The 17688-nt window shown below is 39.1% G+C and overlaps 3 protein-coding genes across 3 annotated transcripts; 2 read left to right on the forward strand and 1 right to left on the reverse strand.

The window, feature by feature from the left end:
• The first annotated feature begins 981 nt into the window (after positions 1-981).
• LOC114180875 (serine/threonine-protein phosphatase 7 long form homolog) lies at positions 982-2277 on the forward strand. Its single transcript, XM_028067167.1, has 3 exons — positions 982-1380; positions 1468-2055; positions 2128-2277. The coding sequence occupies exons 2-3, from the start codon at positions 1624-1626 to the stop codon at positions 2275-2277; spliced, it is 582 nt and encodes a 193-aa protein (XP_027922968.1). The 5' UTR covers positions 982-1380; positions 1468-1623.
• A 23-nt stretch (positions 2278-2300) lies between these two features.
• On the reverse strand, positions 2301-17643 carry LOC114181823. Its single transcript, XM_028068400.1, has 5 exons — positions 17453-17643; positions 3932-5262; positions 2880-3855; positions 2600-2791; positions 2301-2509 (listed from the first exon to the last, which is right to left on the reverse strand). Exons 2-5 carry the CDS (start codon positions 5254-5256, stop codon positions 2345-2347), a joined length of 2658 nt encoding a protein of 885 aa, XP_027924201.1. The 5' UTR covers positions 5257-5262; positions 17453-17643; the 3' UTR covers positions 2301-2344.
• Positions 6719-7804, forward strand: LOC114180876. The gene has a single exon (XM_028067168.1). It carries the CDS (start codon positions 6719-6721, stop codon positions 7802-7804), a length of 1086 nt encoding a protein of 361 aa, XP_027922969.1.
• Positions 17644-17688: the final 45 nt, after the last annotated feature.

The following is a 17688-nucleotide window of genomic DNA, read 5'->3' on the forward strand; positions in this document are numbered from 1 at the left end:
TTTTCCTGAAACGGATTGTGTAATCCGTTTCAGTCTTTTATTTTTTTTTCCTGAAACGGATTGTGTAATCCGTTTCAGTCTTTTTTTTTTTTCCTGAAACGGATTGTGTAATCCGTTTCAGTGTTTTTTTTTTCTTTTTTTCCTGAAACGGATTGTGTAATCCGTTTCAGTATTTTTTTTTTAAACGGATTGTGTAATCCGTTTCTTTGTTTTTATTATTTTTTTTTTTGTAACGGATTGTGTAATCCGTTTCTTTGTTTTTTCTGTGCTTTTAAATTTTTTTTTCACAACGAATGTGAGATCCGTTTCCCCTTTTTATTTATTATGTATTAACTTGTATTTAATTTTATTACAGATATGGTTAGGACCAGAGGAAATATATCTAGACGTGGTTCAAATGATGCACCTGAGAGTTCTAGACAGGGTGCGGCACGAAAGAGACCGACAGCATCGGCTCGTAGAAGGGGTCAGCATGAGGCTAATCTTGTTGAGGATGACATTGTTGAGAATGAGGTTCCTGACGTTCCTCGGGAGGACGAGCAGGTCATTGATAACGATGGTGGAGGATTTCCTGGTGGGCCGTATGATACATCTTTATTGACGCAGTACCAGGATCATGTTGCACGCATGATATGGGATGGCCAGGTGAGTAAGAAGTTTTTATATAGGTTTAATTTTTTGTTGTTGTTAAGTATTTTTATTGTTGTTTGTTTCTTGTGATAGGATCGAGTTGTGAAAGTGGTCTCCCATATTAAAAAAGTTAAGAAATTAGGACGTCCTCACCCTGCTGTTGCACCTTTTGTGTTAGCTTCGGGATTATCGCCTTTGTGCGACATATTATATGAATATATGGACCTTGGGTTAGTATTGGGTTTCGTGGAGAGATGGCATCCCGAGACTAACAGTTTTCATTTACCCATTGGGGAGATGACCATCACTTTGGATGACGTATCGTCACTTCTCCATCTTTCCATTAGTGGAAACTTTTGCTCCACTGAAAATCTGGAATATGAAGATTCTGTTCAGATTTTGACGACACTTCTCGGTGTTGACCGGGCCATGGCATGTGTGGAGCTGAATCAAAGTCGGGGTGCATAGGTCCGACTGAGCTGGTTGAGAGACTTGTATCACAGCTGTTGTGAAAACGAGCTATGGGAGTTTGCTGCACGTGCATATCTTTTGCACCTTGTAGGATGCACCATATTTGCTAACAAAAGCGCCACGTATGTTCGTACACATTATCTGGACCTATTTAGAGATCTTTCCACATGTCGTACATATGGTTGGGGAGTTGCTGCTCTTGTCCACTTATATGAGCAGCTAGGAGATGCCAGCTTTGCAAATACAAAGCAATTAGCTGGATATCTACCTCTTCTGCAGGTACCCATTTATATAACATTTTATTCTTTATTTCACTTGTTTTTAGTTTTATATGATAATGGTTAAATGAAATATTATTTGATACAGGCTTGGATATACGAGCACTTCCCTACATTGGGAAGGAAGCAAGTACGGGATACATATGTGGAGACCGAACCCCGTGCTCTACGTTATGTCACTGGACGCGCCATTTCCGCTATAGCTGATGTTAGAGTCCAGTTGGATGGCTTGACATATGATGGGATGATTTGGAACCCATATGTAGCACACAGAGCTGCACGACAACTGGTAACACATAGCATGTTTTCTGGCTTCCTGAGGGTTGGGACCGTCGTACAACGTCATTTGCCTGAGCGTGTGTTGCGACAATTTGGGTTCATCCAGCCTATTCCACGACCGCCTAGTTCGGTTCCCATGATGGACTTTGAGGCTATTGATGATCGGTGGAAAAAGCACGAGCAGTTTGTTGTACATCAAGTGGTCCAAGCACCAGCTCCCTTTTCATGTTCGGATGGATATTTGCAGTGGTTTAGGAGAGTCTCCCATCCATACATTTTACGTGGAGCTGAGGCCGACCGACCCAGCCTTGTGCTTGTGCCCCGACTTCGTCGGAATTTGCCAGATGACATAACAGTTCAGAGGACGTCACCGTCATCATCTTCCAGTGGTTTATTGGTATGTCACACATTTACTTGTTAATATTATTAGTAACTATTAATATTTGACATTAATTTGTTATTATGACAGGGTCTCGTGAAACGCATTGTAGGTGGTCTTCAGCGAATGATAGACTGCAGAGATGTTACTGAGGGCACAGTTGCCTGGGATCGCACTCATAAGTTATTTAATGTTAGCAATGAGGCCAAAATATATCCGTCCCTTGGCCAAAGGAGTTAGAATTTTATATATTGGTAAAATAATTACAAACTACAACAGTGAAATACTTAAATACAATCAACAAATATCAGTCTTCCATAAGATCTACATAACTACGATCCACTATGTGTAAATCTAGGAATGCTTGCATCCTATCTCTATAAAATGATGCCCACCCTTTTGCCTTTGGGTAACAATTGCTAGATGATATGATATCCACTGTCGGTAATGGACAGCCTTCTTGTAGACGAACCTGTAAATACGCAATTAGTCAATAGAGAAATAAAGTTATTTATAAAAATAATATACATATATATATATATATATATATAAACATATATACCTGAACAAAATGAGAATTGTAAACATGTCCGATACAAATTAGTCGATGTTGACTTTGCGAAGTAGGTGGGGATGTACGAAGTGGGAATATAGTCAAATTCTGAACTGATGACAAGCACACGAGAATTACATTATACCGATTAGCAATCGCATACCCCATGTCTGGTATAGTCATCCACTTGTCTCGATTAGCCTGTATATAATTAATTAGATTATAATAAAACAAAATCATAAAAAACTTGTAATACATAAATTTGAACAGTGGTGTATAGAAGTTGTACCCCTGATGGTGATTGAACTAGCAAAGACTTTCTCAGTTCTTCCAGACGATCATAGCCTCCAACTAACGTTGCATATTCATCTCGCCATTGGCTAAGTTCTTTGTATAGATCATGTCTAATTAGAGGCCACGACTCCTCACCCATACCCAACAATGCAGCAATGCATCTATATCCACAATGACCGTCCGCCACAACATCGACAACATCGAGTATATATGGATGAAAAACAGGATTGAACTGTTCTAGCATGGGTATTACTTTCTCTTCAATTACACGTTTGCTCTTCGCCTTGTTTTCTGTTTTTGCAACAAATGTGTCTTGTCTTGAGGACTCTATGAAGGCGTCCACATGCTCAAAATAGGAGGGATCACGTTTGGTTGACTTCTTTGATCTATGACTCTTAGCTGCACCTTTCGTCTTAACTTTACTCGGTGGTGGTAACATCGATGTCATGCAAGGGCTAACTATGTCAAGTAATTTATGTTTTATGGTCACTTTTCCTGCAATATCAACTTCTTTGAAAAGATTAAGCAGTAGATCAACCTCCCTCTGAATAGATAATTGCCCTTCAGATTGTGAAGACGAGACATTGGAGAAGCTCAACCTAGTCCACATGACATGAATTTCTTGGAGAGGAATAATCCCAGGATCATATCGTGCTAATTCACACGCACATGGTAGACCATAAGTTTGTCTGAGAATGCAGCCACAACGACTACTATCGAATCCAATCTTCTTTACTCTTTCCAACTCTGGAGCAAGGAGTTCTAAGGCACATCTAGAAATATTACCCACTAATCTTCTATAACTCAATGCCTTGTAAGAGTCACTGATCAGATTTATACTTCTTTCAAAAGACGCCTTAATTTCGTTGTGTTGCAAGATAATAACGTTGTGAATTCCATCCCAACACGAACAAAGGTCTCCCATACTACTTCCAAGAACTTTCTTCAGACTCCAGTGAGCAGACTCAACCCTAGTACAATTTATACAAGGAAATCATATAAACCATTAATAAAAAAAAATTAATTAATAGCAAAATACAAACATACCTGTTTGATGTTGTATTCCCCAAATGCATAACTTTGTTCGTCCATGCCTTCACAAAGAATTTCTTATAAGGAATGATCCACGAGTCGTTAACATATTCAAAGAATACAGGCCATGGCTGGCAAACAAGCTGAAGACGATGAACACACTCGTTGAACTTTAATTCATCTTCACAGTCCATGACATTCTCCCAGGCTTGAAGTACAACATCCCATGCGTCAACAGAATTTACTAACATTTTGCACTTTGCCTGCACATTTTTTTGAATGTGGAAACGGCATAGAAGATGATAACACTGAGGGAACACCATGCCAACAGCATTCATTAGAGCAAGATCCCTATCAGTTACAATGACTTGTGGACCACCCTCGGACGTCATAAACAGACCTCTTAGCCTTTCAAGAGCCCAAATGAAGTTATTTTGCTTCTCACTAGATAAAAATGCAAAAGCGGCTGAGAAAGTTAATCCTGTTGAGGTCACACCAACAATCTCAAGTAATGGCAACCGATATTTGTTGGTTTTATAGGTACTATCCATTAAGAACACAATATTGAATGAATTTAACAACTTGACAGCATCAGGATGGGTCCAGAACAAATCGCTAACCACATCTGATTCATCAACACATCTACTAAAATGGATGTAGTGATCACGTTCCAACATCAACATTAACTGTTGTAACTCAGTTCTAGAACCTCTTATTGAACGTTTGTACCTATATCTTGCATTATACACTTGCTTCATGGTTGTAACATTAAACTCATCTTTTTCTTTCAGGGTGAGAAGTATATTTGCAGGTTTGACTTGACTTTTAGTCATATCAACAAGCAATGAGTGTTCAGTAGACTTCAACCTACCAGCATAGGGGTGACCAACTAGAGTACATGACACATCGTGATTATGGTAACCACATTTTACGTTCAACACCCATCCCTCCCCTTGAGAGATGGGTCTCCCTCTCAATCTAAATGGACAATCACATTTTCTTGTCCCAGATAGACTCGGTTCTGCATCAGACTTGTATTTTCTATATTTTCCACCTCTTTCACAACCTAATAATACATGGGTTTTTCTTCCTGGTTGTCCATTATATTTATCTGATCTTAAAATAATGACAACAAATCCAAGATTATAAGCAACCCCTCTAACCCACTTAATCAAATCTTCACGTGTTGGGAAAATATCATCGGTTGTAAAATGAGATGTATAATCTTGTTCGCAGATATCATGAACAAAATCAGAAAAGTCTGACATGAGACTACAATTTACTTGAGAATCCGCTTGAGAATCCAAAAAACTCAAATAACTAAATTCATGATCTTCCATGATGAACTACAATAAAAATAAAGTATTTTAATACGTAAATTACTCACATAAGAATATTAAAAATAAATGCAATTAAAAGAAATGCATAAAGAATGAAAGACGAATCACATAAGAGAAAAACACTGAATGCAACATGTATTAAAATTGGAAAATGCTCATATTCATATCTGATTGCATAATTTAGGTTATAACTGATTGCATAATTTAGATTACAAAATTCACCCGTATAAATTCACTCAGATTAAAAATTCACCAATAACACAACATACATGTATCAACATTCAATACAGTTTCCATTTCATATATTTCTCAAAAGGATTCGGAAACGGCATACACTTTCCATATCAAATCCATTTCAAAAATTTGTGAAAAAGAATCCTCTCTTAAATTAACAACTTAGAGCATCCCACAACGAACATTTAAAACGGATTACACAATCCGTTTCAGAGTATAATGAGACGGATTGTGTAATCCGTTTCATAAAAAAATTTGCAAATATGGCTGATGGGGAAGTAGGATTATATGGCTGGATCTAACATGTTTCGTCAATATTAGACTCTTATGTAATATTATTCTGCTATATTGAGTACTGGGGAACAAAAAATATGTCATTTAATTTACCAGAATCATGCGGACGAGAGCCTATAGTTTCTGGAAAATGGGCAAGAGGAGGCTGTTCTTGATAGACTACACTTACGTATGCTCCGGGGGTCTTTCTTAGAAGGATCTTACTCATGCGTACTTACTAGTATATTAAGACAGTTGTCTACTCCCATCCTAAGGAAATTAAAAGCTCTTTATTCCATGATTTATGTTAAAAGCTTTCTGTTAAAACTGTAAATTCACTTGTGCCACACCTTAGCTAGAACCGGAACAGTTGTCTTTGCGAGGTGGTATATATGGGCCCTAGATGTGACGCGGTAAGGCCCAAGGGGCAGTAAGTCGACACTGTGGGACACCTGAGACCGAAGTAAAGACAGATGAACTTGAACTCTGGACTAAGGTAATGTTGTAAAGTTTAAATTTTGTTAAAATCAAAATTAATTTTGCTAGCTGAAAGTTTGACTGGATACATCAAACACTGCGCGTATCTTAGACTATATTGCTTGTAGTGGGCATATAGTTTTGAGGTATATTCTAGAGGAGTGCCTCGGCACTTGGGGTCGAAAGATCCCCTTGGCTCGCAGTTGGTGCTTACACGAAGGTCAAATGATTAGTTAGTCGGTTAATTAAAAACAAAACAAAAAATTATAAAACTCAACAAAATCCCCATGTATTCTATTAATAGCTATGAATACTATTATTTGATAGTCTTTTGTTGAATATGCATGTTATATTTGTCCATATCCTGCTACTGAACTAGATGAAGGCGATGATACTAGGATTTTAAATTAATTGTTTGCACTCACTCTCCTCTGCTCTTCTCTCCCTCTCTTCTTTACCCTTCTACTCCCTTCTCATCATGTTGAACTCCCTCCTCTCTAAGCTTTCTTTCAAATCATCCCAACCGGGATCCTCATCGCTCCAAGAGCACCAACCCAGATCTACCTCAAACGTTTTCGATGAAGAATTTTGCTTCGAAAACCACAATCAGGAGCTTGACGATTGGCAGCTCCCAAAAATCTCAAACAATGAGATTTACAAACTCGATGGTAGTTGGTTTAAACAAGCCGATTACATCATCAAAACAACTGAAAAACAAATCCCTCTTACTTCTGAGGAAGAAGAGTTCCATCTTTTAGATGAACAAACCCTTAGGAATCAAGCCAAAAAATACAACTATCTCCACATAGGCTGTATTCAAGTAGCTATAAAACCTCTAGGAATAGAAGGTTTAGATTCCTCTATCTTATGCTGTCTTAGGGATATCCGTCACTACAGATTCGATCAATCCCTCATAGGCACCATAGAATCATCCTTAGCTAAAGGACCAATCTTTTTCAATTGTTTTCCCAATCGGACTATTAGTCTTAAAGATAGAAACATCCGAGATGCACTCTATCTCCAAATCCAAACTAAGGGTCTCCAAATGAAACCTGGATCAATCCCCTTAGCCTTGATCTATAGAATTCAATATAAGGTCATGAATTCTATTAGTTCCAAAGTTTACAAATCTCCGGAAATAGGTTCAACCACCCTTTTTCTTACTGACTTTAGTAAGGCTAACGTAGTGGTTCCCACTTCCGTCAGTTGGGATGAAGTATCCCTTCCTGAATCCTGGACTGTGACCAAATCAGTTACATCCGCTCCTAGACCAACCCCTGAGATTAGGGAAATCAATCAAGACCCAGCTGGTGAAGTTACTATAACCTTTAATAGGAGTAGTTCCTTTACAACCACTAGGTCATTAGGATCCAACTCTGTTAGATCTGCAAACTTTAGGACGGCTAGAAGATCTTTCTCTTATGTCCCTTCATCTGTTCGTCTCGCTGGGATTGAAACTGTTTCTCAAATCCCTCGAACCATCTATTCCAATCTGGAGGATGAACCTAAAACAGAAATTCACTCTCCAACCCAATCTGAAATGCAATATGGTTATCATGAATAGGTACACCATAGACAAGCCTACCCTTCAACGTGAATTCTTTTCTGAGGAATGGACAGCTCAGAGAAATTGGTTCGTTGAAAATTTTAAGGGTCAAAAAACTAAAATCGTAGAACTTTTCTACAAATTCCTTAAAGACGTCCAATGTCATGTCTGTTTCTTTGATTGGTTTAATGTTTATTTGTTAACAAATAATATTGAACCTCCTTGGAACATTACAATCTCTCAGGATTCTGAGATCAACACAATCACTGTCTGGCATAGGAAAAATGGTGAGTTAGTTAAGTCTAGACTCCCTCCTTCCAGTAGTTTTTTCATCCCAGGTTTAGGAGATAAATATCTTGCATCTCCTTTCAAATACAAATCTGATGACACCGTAGGCGCCCAAGACATCAAGGCCCTTATGGAACAAAACAACTACACTAACCAATATCTCCAGACCATAGGAGAAAAGCTTAGTGAAGTCAAACCTATCCCTGAAACTAAAACTAAGGACTCCTCTGAATCTGATCCCTTAGCTCAAACTCAGGTTAAACCTTTATTTAAACCTTCCAATCTAACTGAACAAACTAGGCAGAAACTTAGACTTGTTCACCTTGACTGGAAAAAATCTATAGGAGAATCCATCAGTTCTAGAACAGAATCTAGACTTCCTCCTGTAATCGAAGACACTCCACCTGGCAGTAGTACTAGACCAGTTACTCGGAGTACTTCTCAAAAAGAACAAAATCTTAGGATTAACAAATTAGGAACATCTTCCGTAGGTTCAGATGCGGAAAGCCAACCTAATTCTGATTCTAAATCTGTTCTGAGTCTTAATCCTGTAATCAACAAGGCAGCTAATTGGAAGCAGCCTTCCAAACTCTACTACAATCGTGCTACAGCTCCAGACTTGTTACTGGAAGAAAAGAATGGTCAAAGTTTCCGATCATTCAGTGCAAACAACATCTATGAATGGAACATAGATGGTCAATCCGAGTATAACATACTCAACACCCTTCAACACATGACTATGGTCTCAACTGCCTACCAAGCCTCCTTGGATAGCTCTGACCAAACCATTGTCGAAATCTTGACCTCAGGCTTCTCAGGTCAACTTAAGGGGTGGTGGGATAGCTACCTCTCTGATGAACAAAAAGACCAAATTCTCAATGCGGTCAAAACCGATGCTGACGGAAATATCATCACTAACAGGGGCGAACCTGCTCCTGATGCCGTCAACACTCTCATCATGTCAATCGTTCAACATTTCATAGGAGATCCTAATATCTGGCGAGATCGTTCAGGTGACCTCCTATCCAAACTTAGGTGTAAAACCTTAGGTGGCTTTAGGTATTACAAAGATACCTTCCTCACTAGAGTTTTCACCCGAGATGATTGCCAACAACCTTTCTGGAAAGAAACCTTCCTAGCAGGACTTCCTAAATCTTTAGGAGACAAAGTTAGGGAAAAGATTCGAACCCAGTTTAATGGCGAAATCCCTTACAATCAGCTTAGTTATGGCCAGCTCATAGCTTACATCCAAAAGGTAGGTTTTAAGATTTGCCAAGACGAGAAGATCCAAAACCAATTGGCCAGAGAAAAAGCCCAGAACCGTAAGGATCTAGGTAGTTTTTGCCAACAATTTGGACTTCCTTGTTCAGACAAACCTTCTGGATCTAGGACTAAATCCAGAAAAACCCAGAGGTTCCATAGGTCCAGAACCCAGGATAATCATCCGGTTAAACCTCATAGGTCTGGCCAACAATCCCGGACTAGAACTAAACGATCTAGTAACCGCCAAACTCAATCCAGATCTGCTAGACCCTCGAAATCAAAGTCTACGCATATCTCCAACCAATCCTTTGACAAGTCTAAAGAAAATAGGACTTGTTTCAAATGTGGTCGGCAAGGTCATCTTGCCAAACATTGTCGTATCGTCTCTTCCATTGAAGAACTCAATCTCGAAAAGTCAAAAACAGAGGAACTTCTGCAACTCTGTTATAATCTCTCTGAAGAAGATTGCGATGAATCTTCTGGAGAAATCCAAGCTGATGATGATCTTTCATCATCCTCTGATGAGAGTTCCGACTCTCCTACAATCAATGTTCTTCATAATGATGAACAAAATCTACTTATCGATACAATCAAATCCATTCAAGATCCTCATGACCTGGAAGAGTATCTTGATAAACTTAAGATGATTCTTAAAAGATCTGATCCTAGCAAGCCTAATTCAAGTAATAGGTTCGTTAGTAATAAGTTTGACCTTACCCAAACTCTAAGACGTTTAGAAAAATCTACAGCCAAGCCTGTAACGATCCAAGATCTTCAAACTGAAATTCATCATTTAAAAGATGAAGTTCGAAACCTCAAAAATCAGCAACAATTACATCAAAATGTAACTACCCAAATCACCGAAATCCTCTCTGATCATACTACTGATAATGATCATATCAAAACTACTAGTTCCAATCCTAGTAGTGATTCTGAACCTGTTAATCTGTTTGCAGCGCTTATCAACCGTTGCACAATCCAAAAATTCTACATTCCAATCCATATTCAAATCGGAAGTTTTTCCCTCCAAACTGTCGCACTTTTCGATACTGGTGCTGACTCCAATTGTATTCTCGAAGGACTCGTACCGACGAAATACTTCCATAAATCTTCTGAAAAACTTCGAACGGCTGATGGATCACGCCTGAAGATTCAGTACAAACTCCCCTCGGCCATAATAAAGAATGATGGTCTCCGGGTTGAAACCCCATTCCTCTTGGTCAAAAATCTTTCGAATGAAGTTATCCTAGGAACTCCATTCATCAAAACTATTTTTCCAATCACCATTACCAATCAAGGTATCTCTACCCAGTATTTGGGTAAAACCATCCTGTTCAAATTCTTGAACAATCCAATTCATCGAAGCCTCAATCCCATAGAGGCCAAACAGAAACAAATCAACTTCTTAAAAGATGATCTTTCTTTTGAGACAATCAAGAGCCATTTAGCAAAATCTTCCATCCAAACGAAGATTTCTAATCTTCATTCTCGAATTCAGAACACAGTTTGTTCTGAGCTCCCTAACGCTTTCTGGGAAAGAAAGAAGCATATGGTTGATCTCCCTTATGAAAAGGATTTCAACGATAGGCTTATCCCAACCAAAGCCCGTCCAATCCAGATGAGTCTTGAACTCGTCAAACACTGTCAATCTGAGATTAATGACCTTCTGGCAAAGGGATTAATCCAAAAATCTAAAAGCCCTTGGTCTTGTGCAGCATTTTATGTTAACAAGGCTTCTGAAATCGAACGAGGATCTCCTCGCCTCGTCATTAATTACAAACCACTTAACCAAGCTCTCCAATGGATTCGATATCCAATCCCAAACAAAAAAGATCTTCTTGGACGACTCCATTCTGCAAAGATCTTTTCCAAGTTTGACATGAAATCTGGTTTCTGGCAAATTCAGATTAATCCCAGTGATCGTTATAAAACGGCGTTCACTGTCCCGTTTGGTCAATTCGAATGGACCGTCATGCCTTTTGGGCTCAAAAACGCGCCATCCGAATTTCAAAAAATCATGAACGACATCTTCAATCCCTACTCCAATTTTTGCATTGTCTATATTGATGATGTCCTCATCTACTCTCAATCGCTAGATCAACATTTCAAACATCTTGAGATTTTTCTCAAAACCGTCCAAAGAAATGGACTTGCCATTTCAAAGACTAAAATCAATCTATTTCAAACCAAGATTCGTTTCCTTGGTCACAACATTCATCAAGGAACTATTGAACCTATCAATCGGGTCATCGAATTTGCTGACAAATTCCCCAATCAAATCCTTGACAAAACTCAACTCCAGAGGTTTCTGGGTTGCTTAAACTATGTGGCTGACTTCTTCCCTCAGCTCAACAATGTCATTAAGCCTCTCCATGATAGGCTTAAGAAAAATCCTCCTCCATGGACTGATGTCCATACCAACATCATCAGACAAATCAAAATCCAAGTTAAAGACCTTCCCTGTCTTTATCTTCCCAATCCAAACCTCCCAAAAATTGTCGAAACTGATGCCTCAGACATAGGTTATGGTGGCATTCTCAAACAGCGTCTGCATAATTCTGAAAATTGCATCGCTTTTACATCAAAACATTGGAACAAGGCACAACAGAACTACTCAACTATCAAAAAAGAAGTTCTGGCCATTGTCCTATGTATTTCAAAATTTCAATCTGATTTACTCAATCAAAAGTTTTTAATCAGAGTTGATTGCAAATCTGCTAAAGACATTTTATTAAAAGATGTTAAAAATTTAGCTTCAAAACAAATTTTTGCCCGATGGCAAGCAATCCTAAGTGTTTTTGATTTTGAAATTGAATTTATCAAAGGCACTTCAAATTCTCTTCCTGATTTTCTTACCCGAGAGTACCTTCAGGGAAATTTTCAGGTAAAACACCCATTATGGGACCAAAAGTCAGATTAAAGCCTAAAGGCAAAGCAAAGGTCAAAACCACTGACCAAACATCTCCTTCCTCGAAGAAGGACCAATCCGGGCTTTCAGCCCAAAAATCTGGGTCTCAAACCCAAGCTGAGTCATCAACTCAGAAATCCCCAGCGGAGCCTTCAACTCAGCTAATAATCTCTGGAACCACCCAGAAAACCTATCCATCAGATTATGCTATGGCCATCCCCACTCTTCTTGCCTTCCAAGATCAGGGTCTGACCAAGCTCCCCAGCCAAAGCTGGAAACAAATCTTCGGAGAAGAACCTGATGATCTTCCCAAAAATCTGAAGGACATAATATCTTCTTTAGCCCAGTCTAAAGTTACCCTTCACCCCAGACAATCGGGAAAACAAATAGTTTCCCAAACCCAACCAATTTCTCAGAAAAAACCCTCCATTTATCATGTGAAAGACTCGTTCCTTCCCACTGTTCAAATGGAACCTGAGTTCTGGGATTCGAATCCCTCAAAAGTTTGTTCAAAAGTCTTTCCATCCGGATTTTGTTCAAACCCAATCATATAAATAAAACCCAAAGGTTTTATGAATTTATCTTGGTAGACTCTAAGTCTGTTGAGATAAAACATCATATTGATAAGTCGGATAGTGAGAATATCACCCATTCGACTATCCAAATTTTAAAATTTTTGTCTTTCAAGGATTTTAAAAACAATCAAATTTTGAAATTTTCCCAGCCTTTTGACCCGATCGGTTACAACTACTGGGATTATCAAGCAGCCTGGACTAATGTCTTTTGGCTTTCAAACAAGACTGGTAAACATTCTTGGTTGATTTATTTCAAAAAGAATGTTCGCTATTCTTTTCCCCAATGGTTCTCTAACTGGTGGGACTCATGTGGGCCAATCCAAAAAATCCTTCCTGACCCAGTTCTCGAAGGTTTTAATCAGTTCAAAACTCGATTTGGAAATGAGACACCCTTCCATGTTTCACTCCATTTCTTTTCAAAATTCTCGCTTGCCTGGATTTTCGCCTGGCAACACCAATTTCGGAAAGATCAATCCTCCAAGTTACTCCCAGTACTTGGAAAACAACTATCCGTCAAATGGTGGGATAATTTTGACGCCACCCATGCAAATGCTCAAGGGGTTTCATCTTGGTTCAAGAAGAACCCTAAGGCCCTCAAGCTTGCCGATCCAGAAACCAGCCAGTTTCTCAACCGGAAAGCCCAGATTGCCGCGGCAATAGCAGCATCAGCTAATGATGAAACATTAGCACAGAATCTCCATCAAATCCTTGGTCTCCTTCAGACTGATTCAGAAGGAAGCTCTTCCAAAGGCAAAACCAAGAAGACATCCAAAGCATCCTCGTCATCTTCATCAGGATCTTATTTCCAGAACGAAGACATGTGCTTCGGCATGGACCTAGAAGGCTCTGGAGAAGAGGCAGTCTCAGAGTAACCAAAACAAGTATTATACAGTATTTTACTGTTCAAAAATACGGTATATACGGTTACTATTCAATCCTGCGGATACGGTACTGTTGCTGTAGCGGAACTGCGGATACGGCACTGTTATTGTAGCGGAAAATCTCATTTTACTGTTGTAATAGTAACTTACTGTTGTAATAGTAAAATTTTGTCTATTTATTCAATCACTCACCTATTGTAGAGGTGTGCAATTTTTGAGAGAGAGTTTTAGAGAGAGAAGCTCCAACTCTTCCCCCCCTCTTGTAAGATCCTCTCTCCTTCAATCAATACAACTTTTTTGTATTATTTTTTTTTTTTTTTTTAATTAATCTTTCTCTTCTCAACCCAGTCTGCCCTCTCAGTTGGCTCTGCCGCGGTTGGGCTTTAACTAAGTTTATGTTTTAAGCTTTTATTTCCTAGTCTTTATTTTGTTTTATTGTATAAACATTTTGCATGTTTATACTCTCCGCCTTCCGATGATCCACCCATATATATATATATATATATATATATATATATATATATATATATATATGCATAGGCCTTTTTTTCTGATGAGATTAGGTTATAATTAATAAATGTTGAAAAATACACACTTGATGTAAGGCCCCATTTTTCCTGCCCCAAAAGTTAGTGGGCTGCCCTACAATATTGGGCCTAAAGGCCGGCCCATAGTATATAAGCCTTAGGTCTGCCCTAAACCTAGGGTACCCTACACTTTCAGAAAAGTTGCCCTTGCCTTGAGTTGCAGCCGCCACCCATCTTCTGCTAGGGTTCCATTGCCGGGAAGTTCTGTTACTCCATGTAAGTGACTCTCGAGTTCGTGCTAGTTCCCTTTTTGTAACCTTTTCGTGATCTGTTGTAAGAGCCCTGGCTAACCCACCTGTCTGGTCCTGTCCCACTCTCACCGCAGCCCTATAGCGCATCCTCGGAGCTGCCGTGCTCGTGGTCACGTAGTAGAGGTCTTCGCTATGTTTTCCAGGTACGGGAAGCTAGAGTTTCAAGTTTTGAGTCATCATTTGGTCTGTGTATGAGTTTATAGTTGGTTGTACGGTTAGATCCTTCGTTTTGTTGCGTGTGAATAGCTTGCATGTGTTGTTTGGCCGGAAAACATGGCTGTGCAGTGAAGAACAGTGGCGAGACCTGTTAATCTCGCCCAAGCGAGTCAATCTCGCCTAGGCGAGATGAAACGGGGAGCTCGCCTAGGTTTTTTGCGCGAAAAGTCGCCCGGGCGGCTCGCTCAACTTTTGAGCGAGCAGGCAACTCGCCCAAGCGAGAGGGATCTCGCTTAACGTGTTGCCCAGGCCCTGGTTTTCCTTGAGCCCTCGCCTAGGCGAAGGGGGGCTCGCCTGAGCGAGCCTGTCTCGCCTGAGCGAGACCCTTCAGCCTGAGCGAGGGGTTTGGGCGAGACAGCGTGGTATTGGGTTGCATATTTGCTCTCTTGTGCTTGGACTTGTTTGGGTATGACTGCTATGATGAGATGCATGTACTGATGTATGAATATATGCCTAATGGGTTGCTATATGTGCGTGACATGATTCATGAATGATGAATGATGAGTGATATATGTATATATAATGGGGCATGAGGTATGTTTGGCATGATTCATGAATTGCGTACGATGGTTTGGGTATGTTATTGGCATGTGAAATGAATGAGAGGTTCGGTACTAAAGGAACCTGGTATTAATGTGAGACGCAGCCCTGGACTCATTGGGGTGGTGATGATCAGAGGCACAGATTTGAGATGTGATTGATATGAGGATTAAACTTCAAGGGTTGACATGGGATTGGAAAATATAATTTAATATTCTCTTATTGCTGATTCATGAACGTTGGTCCGTGTCAGCGTGTAATTCCTTGGGGTCTCTAGGTGAGACCTCCGGGGTCGCGCTTCAGTGGTCGGGACGTAATTCCATGGCCCCTGCTAGTGGGTGTTCATGGTGGTGCCCCATCAGTATAACTAGGTAAGGATTCAAGGTAAGGTTGCATCCTGACGCTCCGAGGAGCCAGTTAGTCTCACTTAGAGCGGACTGACTCTTGTGGTGGGAGTAGCAGGAGGCCTGAAACTCATTAAGGGCTAACCTAGTGGTGGGAGAGATTTTTGATTCATCGTAACACTGGTAACACATGGCTCAGGATCGAGCAGCTCAGGGTCGAGCAGAGGTATCCACCACAAGTGCAAGCATCCGCTGAATCCGACCGAGTTATACGTATCTGGATGAGTCGAGTCGAGTCGTAGTGTATTGAATGAAGAGTCATAACATGTCTGGTTGCTATGTGGATATGAGATGATGAAAATATATTTGATTGCATGACGAATATGTTGTTGGCTCTAGCTTACCCGTTTCGTTGCATGGTTGTGTTGTATGTGGCTGTTTTCCTTGCGATGATCATCAACTTGGTTGATGGGAGCAGATGGGCGAGGCTCTCATGGTCAACAAGCGAAGGGTGATTCCGCTACTTAGCCATCTGGGCTGGAGTTTTCCTTGTGTCTTATTTAGGGTTGTGGCCCATGTATCTCTTTCTGTATTTCTACGCTACACTCTATGTTGTATTCGTATTCAGCTTTCCTTTGGCATCGTGGTGTGCCCGAGTTTTGTCGGGGTGGTGTTAAAGACCCCAGGACTACGCTACTGTACTTATATTGTGTGACGTTTTCCTTTAATTTCGCTTAATAATTAAATGGGACGTTACACTTGATGTGATATGCAAACCCATGCAACTCTTCCATTAATATTTTATTTCTTTAATTTATTTGATTTTGTTAAACTATGGACTTAATGCTCACTACTAGATATATGAATTTTAATAACATTTAAAAAATGTTGCTAAAACCTAAAAAAATGTTACCATTTGCAAAGGTAACATTTATACACATGTTGTGTATAGTACATGTTACAAAAAGGCTTTAGCAACATTTTTATGTATATTTAGTATCATTTTAAAAATGTTACTAATTAGTGTCTTTACCAACATTAGAAAAATGTTACAAATTTAGTTTTTTGTAACACTTGGAAAATGTTACCAATACATCTTCTAGCATTTAAAAAAAATGTTACCTCTATATATATTCTAACATTTCAATAAATGTTACCAATAATCTTGTTTTGTAACCATTAAAAAATGTTACAAATTGTCTTTTTGTAACAATTAAAAAATGTTACAAATTATCTTTTTGTAACATTTTAAAATTGTTACTAATTTATCTACTTGCTACACATAAGGAAAATTCAGCAATCTAATCTATTTTGCTATTTATTTTTTATAAAATTATGTTAAAACATAGAAATACTAGTAATGTATTGTATTTCTCAAAAGCAAAGCAAGAAAGGTAATTCAAAATATCTGCTCAAGCAAGAAAGGTAAAAGAAGAAATTCAGCACAGATAAAGAACAAAAATCAAACACTTCTATAGCTGACGAAGGATATCAATATCGATAGCCCTAATGATTTATTCTTTATAAACATCTTTCAGAACATTGTATATACAACAACATGCAGAAAAAAAAAAACATAAAAGCATCAAAAGAAATTCCCTTCGAAACCAATTCTAGCACTCAAAACTAAGGATGACAACAGCAACTAGAAATTCAGAATCGGACACCACATCAACAAGTATAAGAACGATAATCATAAGCAATAGCCAGAAACAAAAGGTTAGAGAAAACAAAAACAGTGTTGTGGCATGAGGGGAATATATATAAAAAGTATGATAAAAATTGAAGAAAGACATAGAAAAAGAGATCATACAACTGGCCATATGCATCTTAATGAGCTTAAAATCCTCCAGTGTGATACCTTTTTCCTTGTCAAGTGTATTCACCATATCCACATCTTCCTGGTCCAGAAGATGCTTGCTGCAAGGTTCATAACCCCAAGAATACCAAATTACAACACAGATGCACACAGAGAGAAAGAAGGAATCTTGGGGAGGAGATGAAACATACTAATGAGATGATGTCCAGAAATTGGCAGCCATATTTCTT

The sequence above is a fragment of the Vigna unguiculata genome, chromosome 4 (genome assembly GCF_004118075.2).
Source record: "Vigna unguiculata cultivar IT97K-499-35 chromosome 4, ASM411807v1, whole genome shotgun sequence".
Classification (NCBI taxonomy): Eukaryota; Viridiplantae; Streptophyta; class Magnoliopsida; order Fabales; family Fabaceae; genus Vigna; species Vigna unguiculata.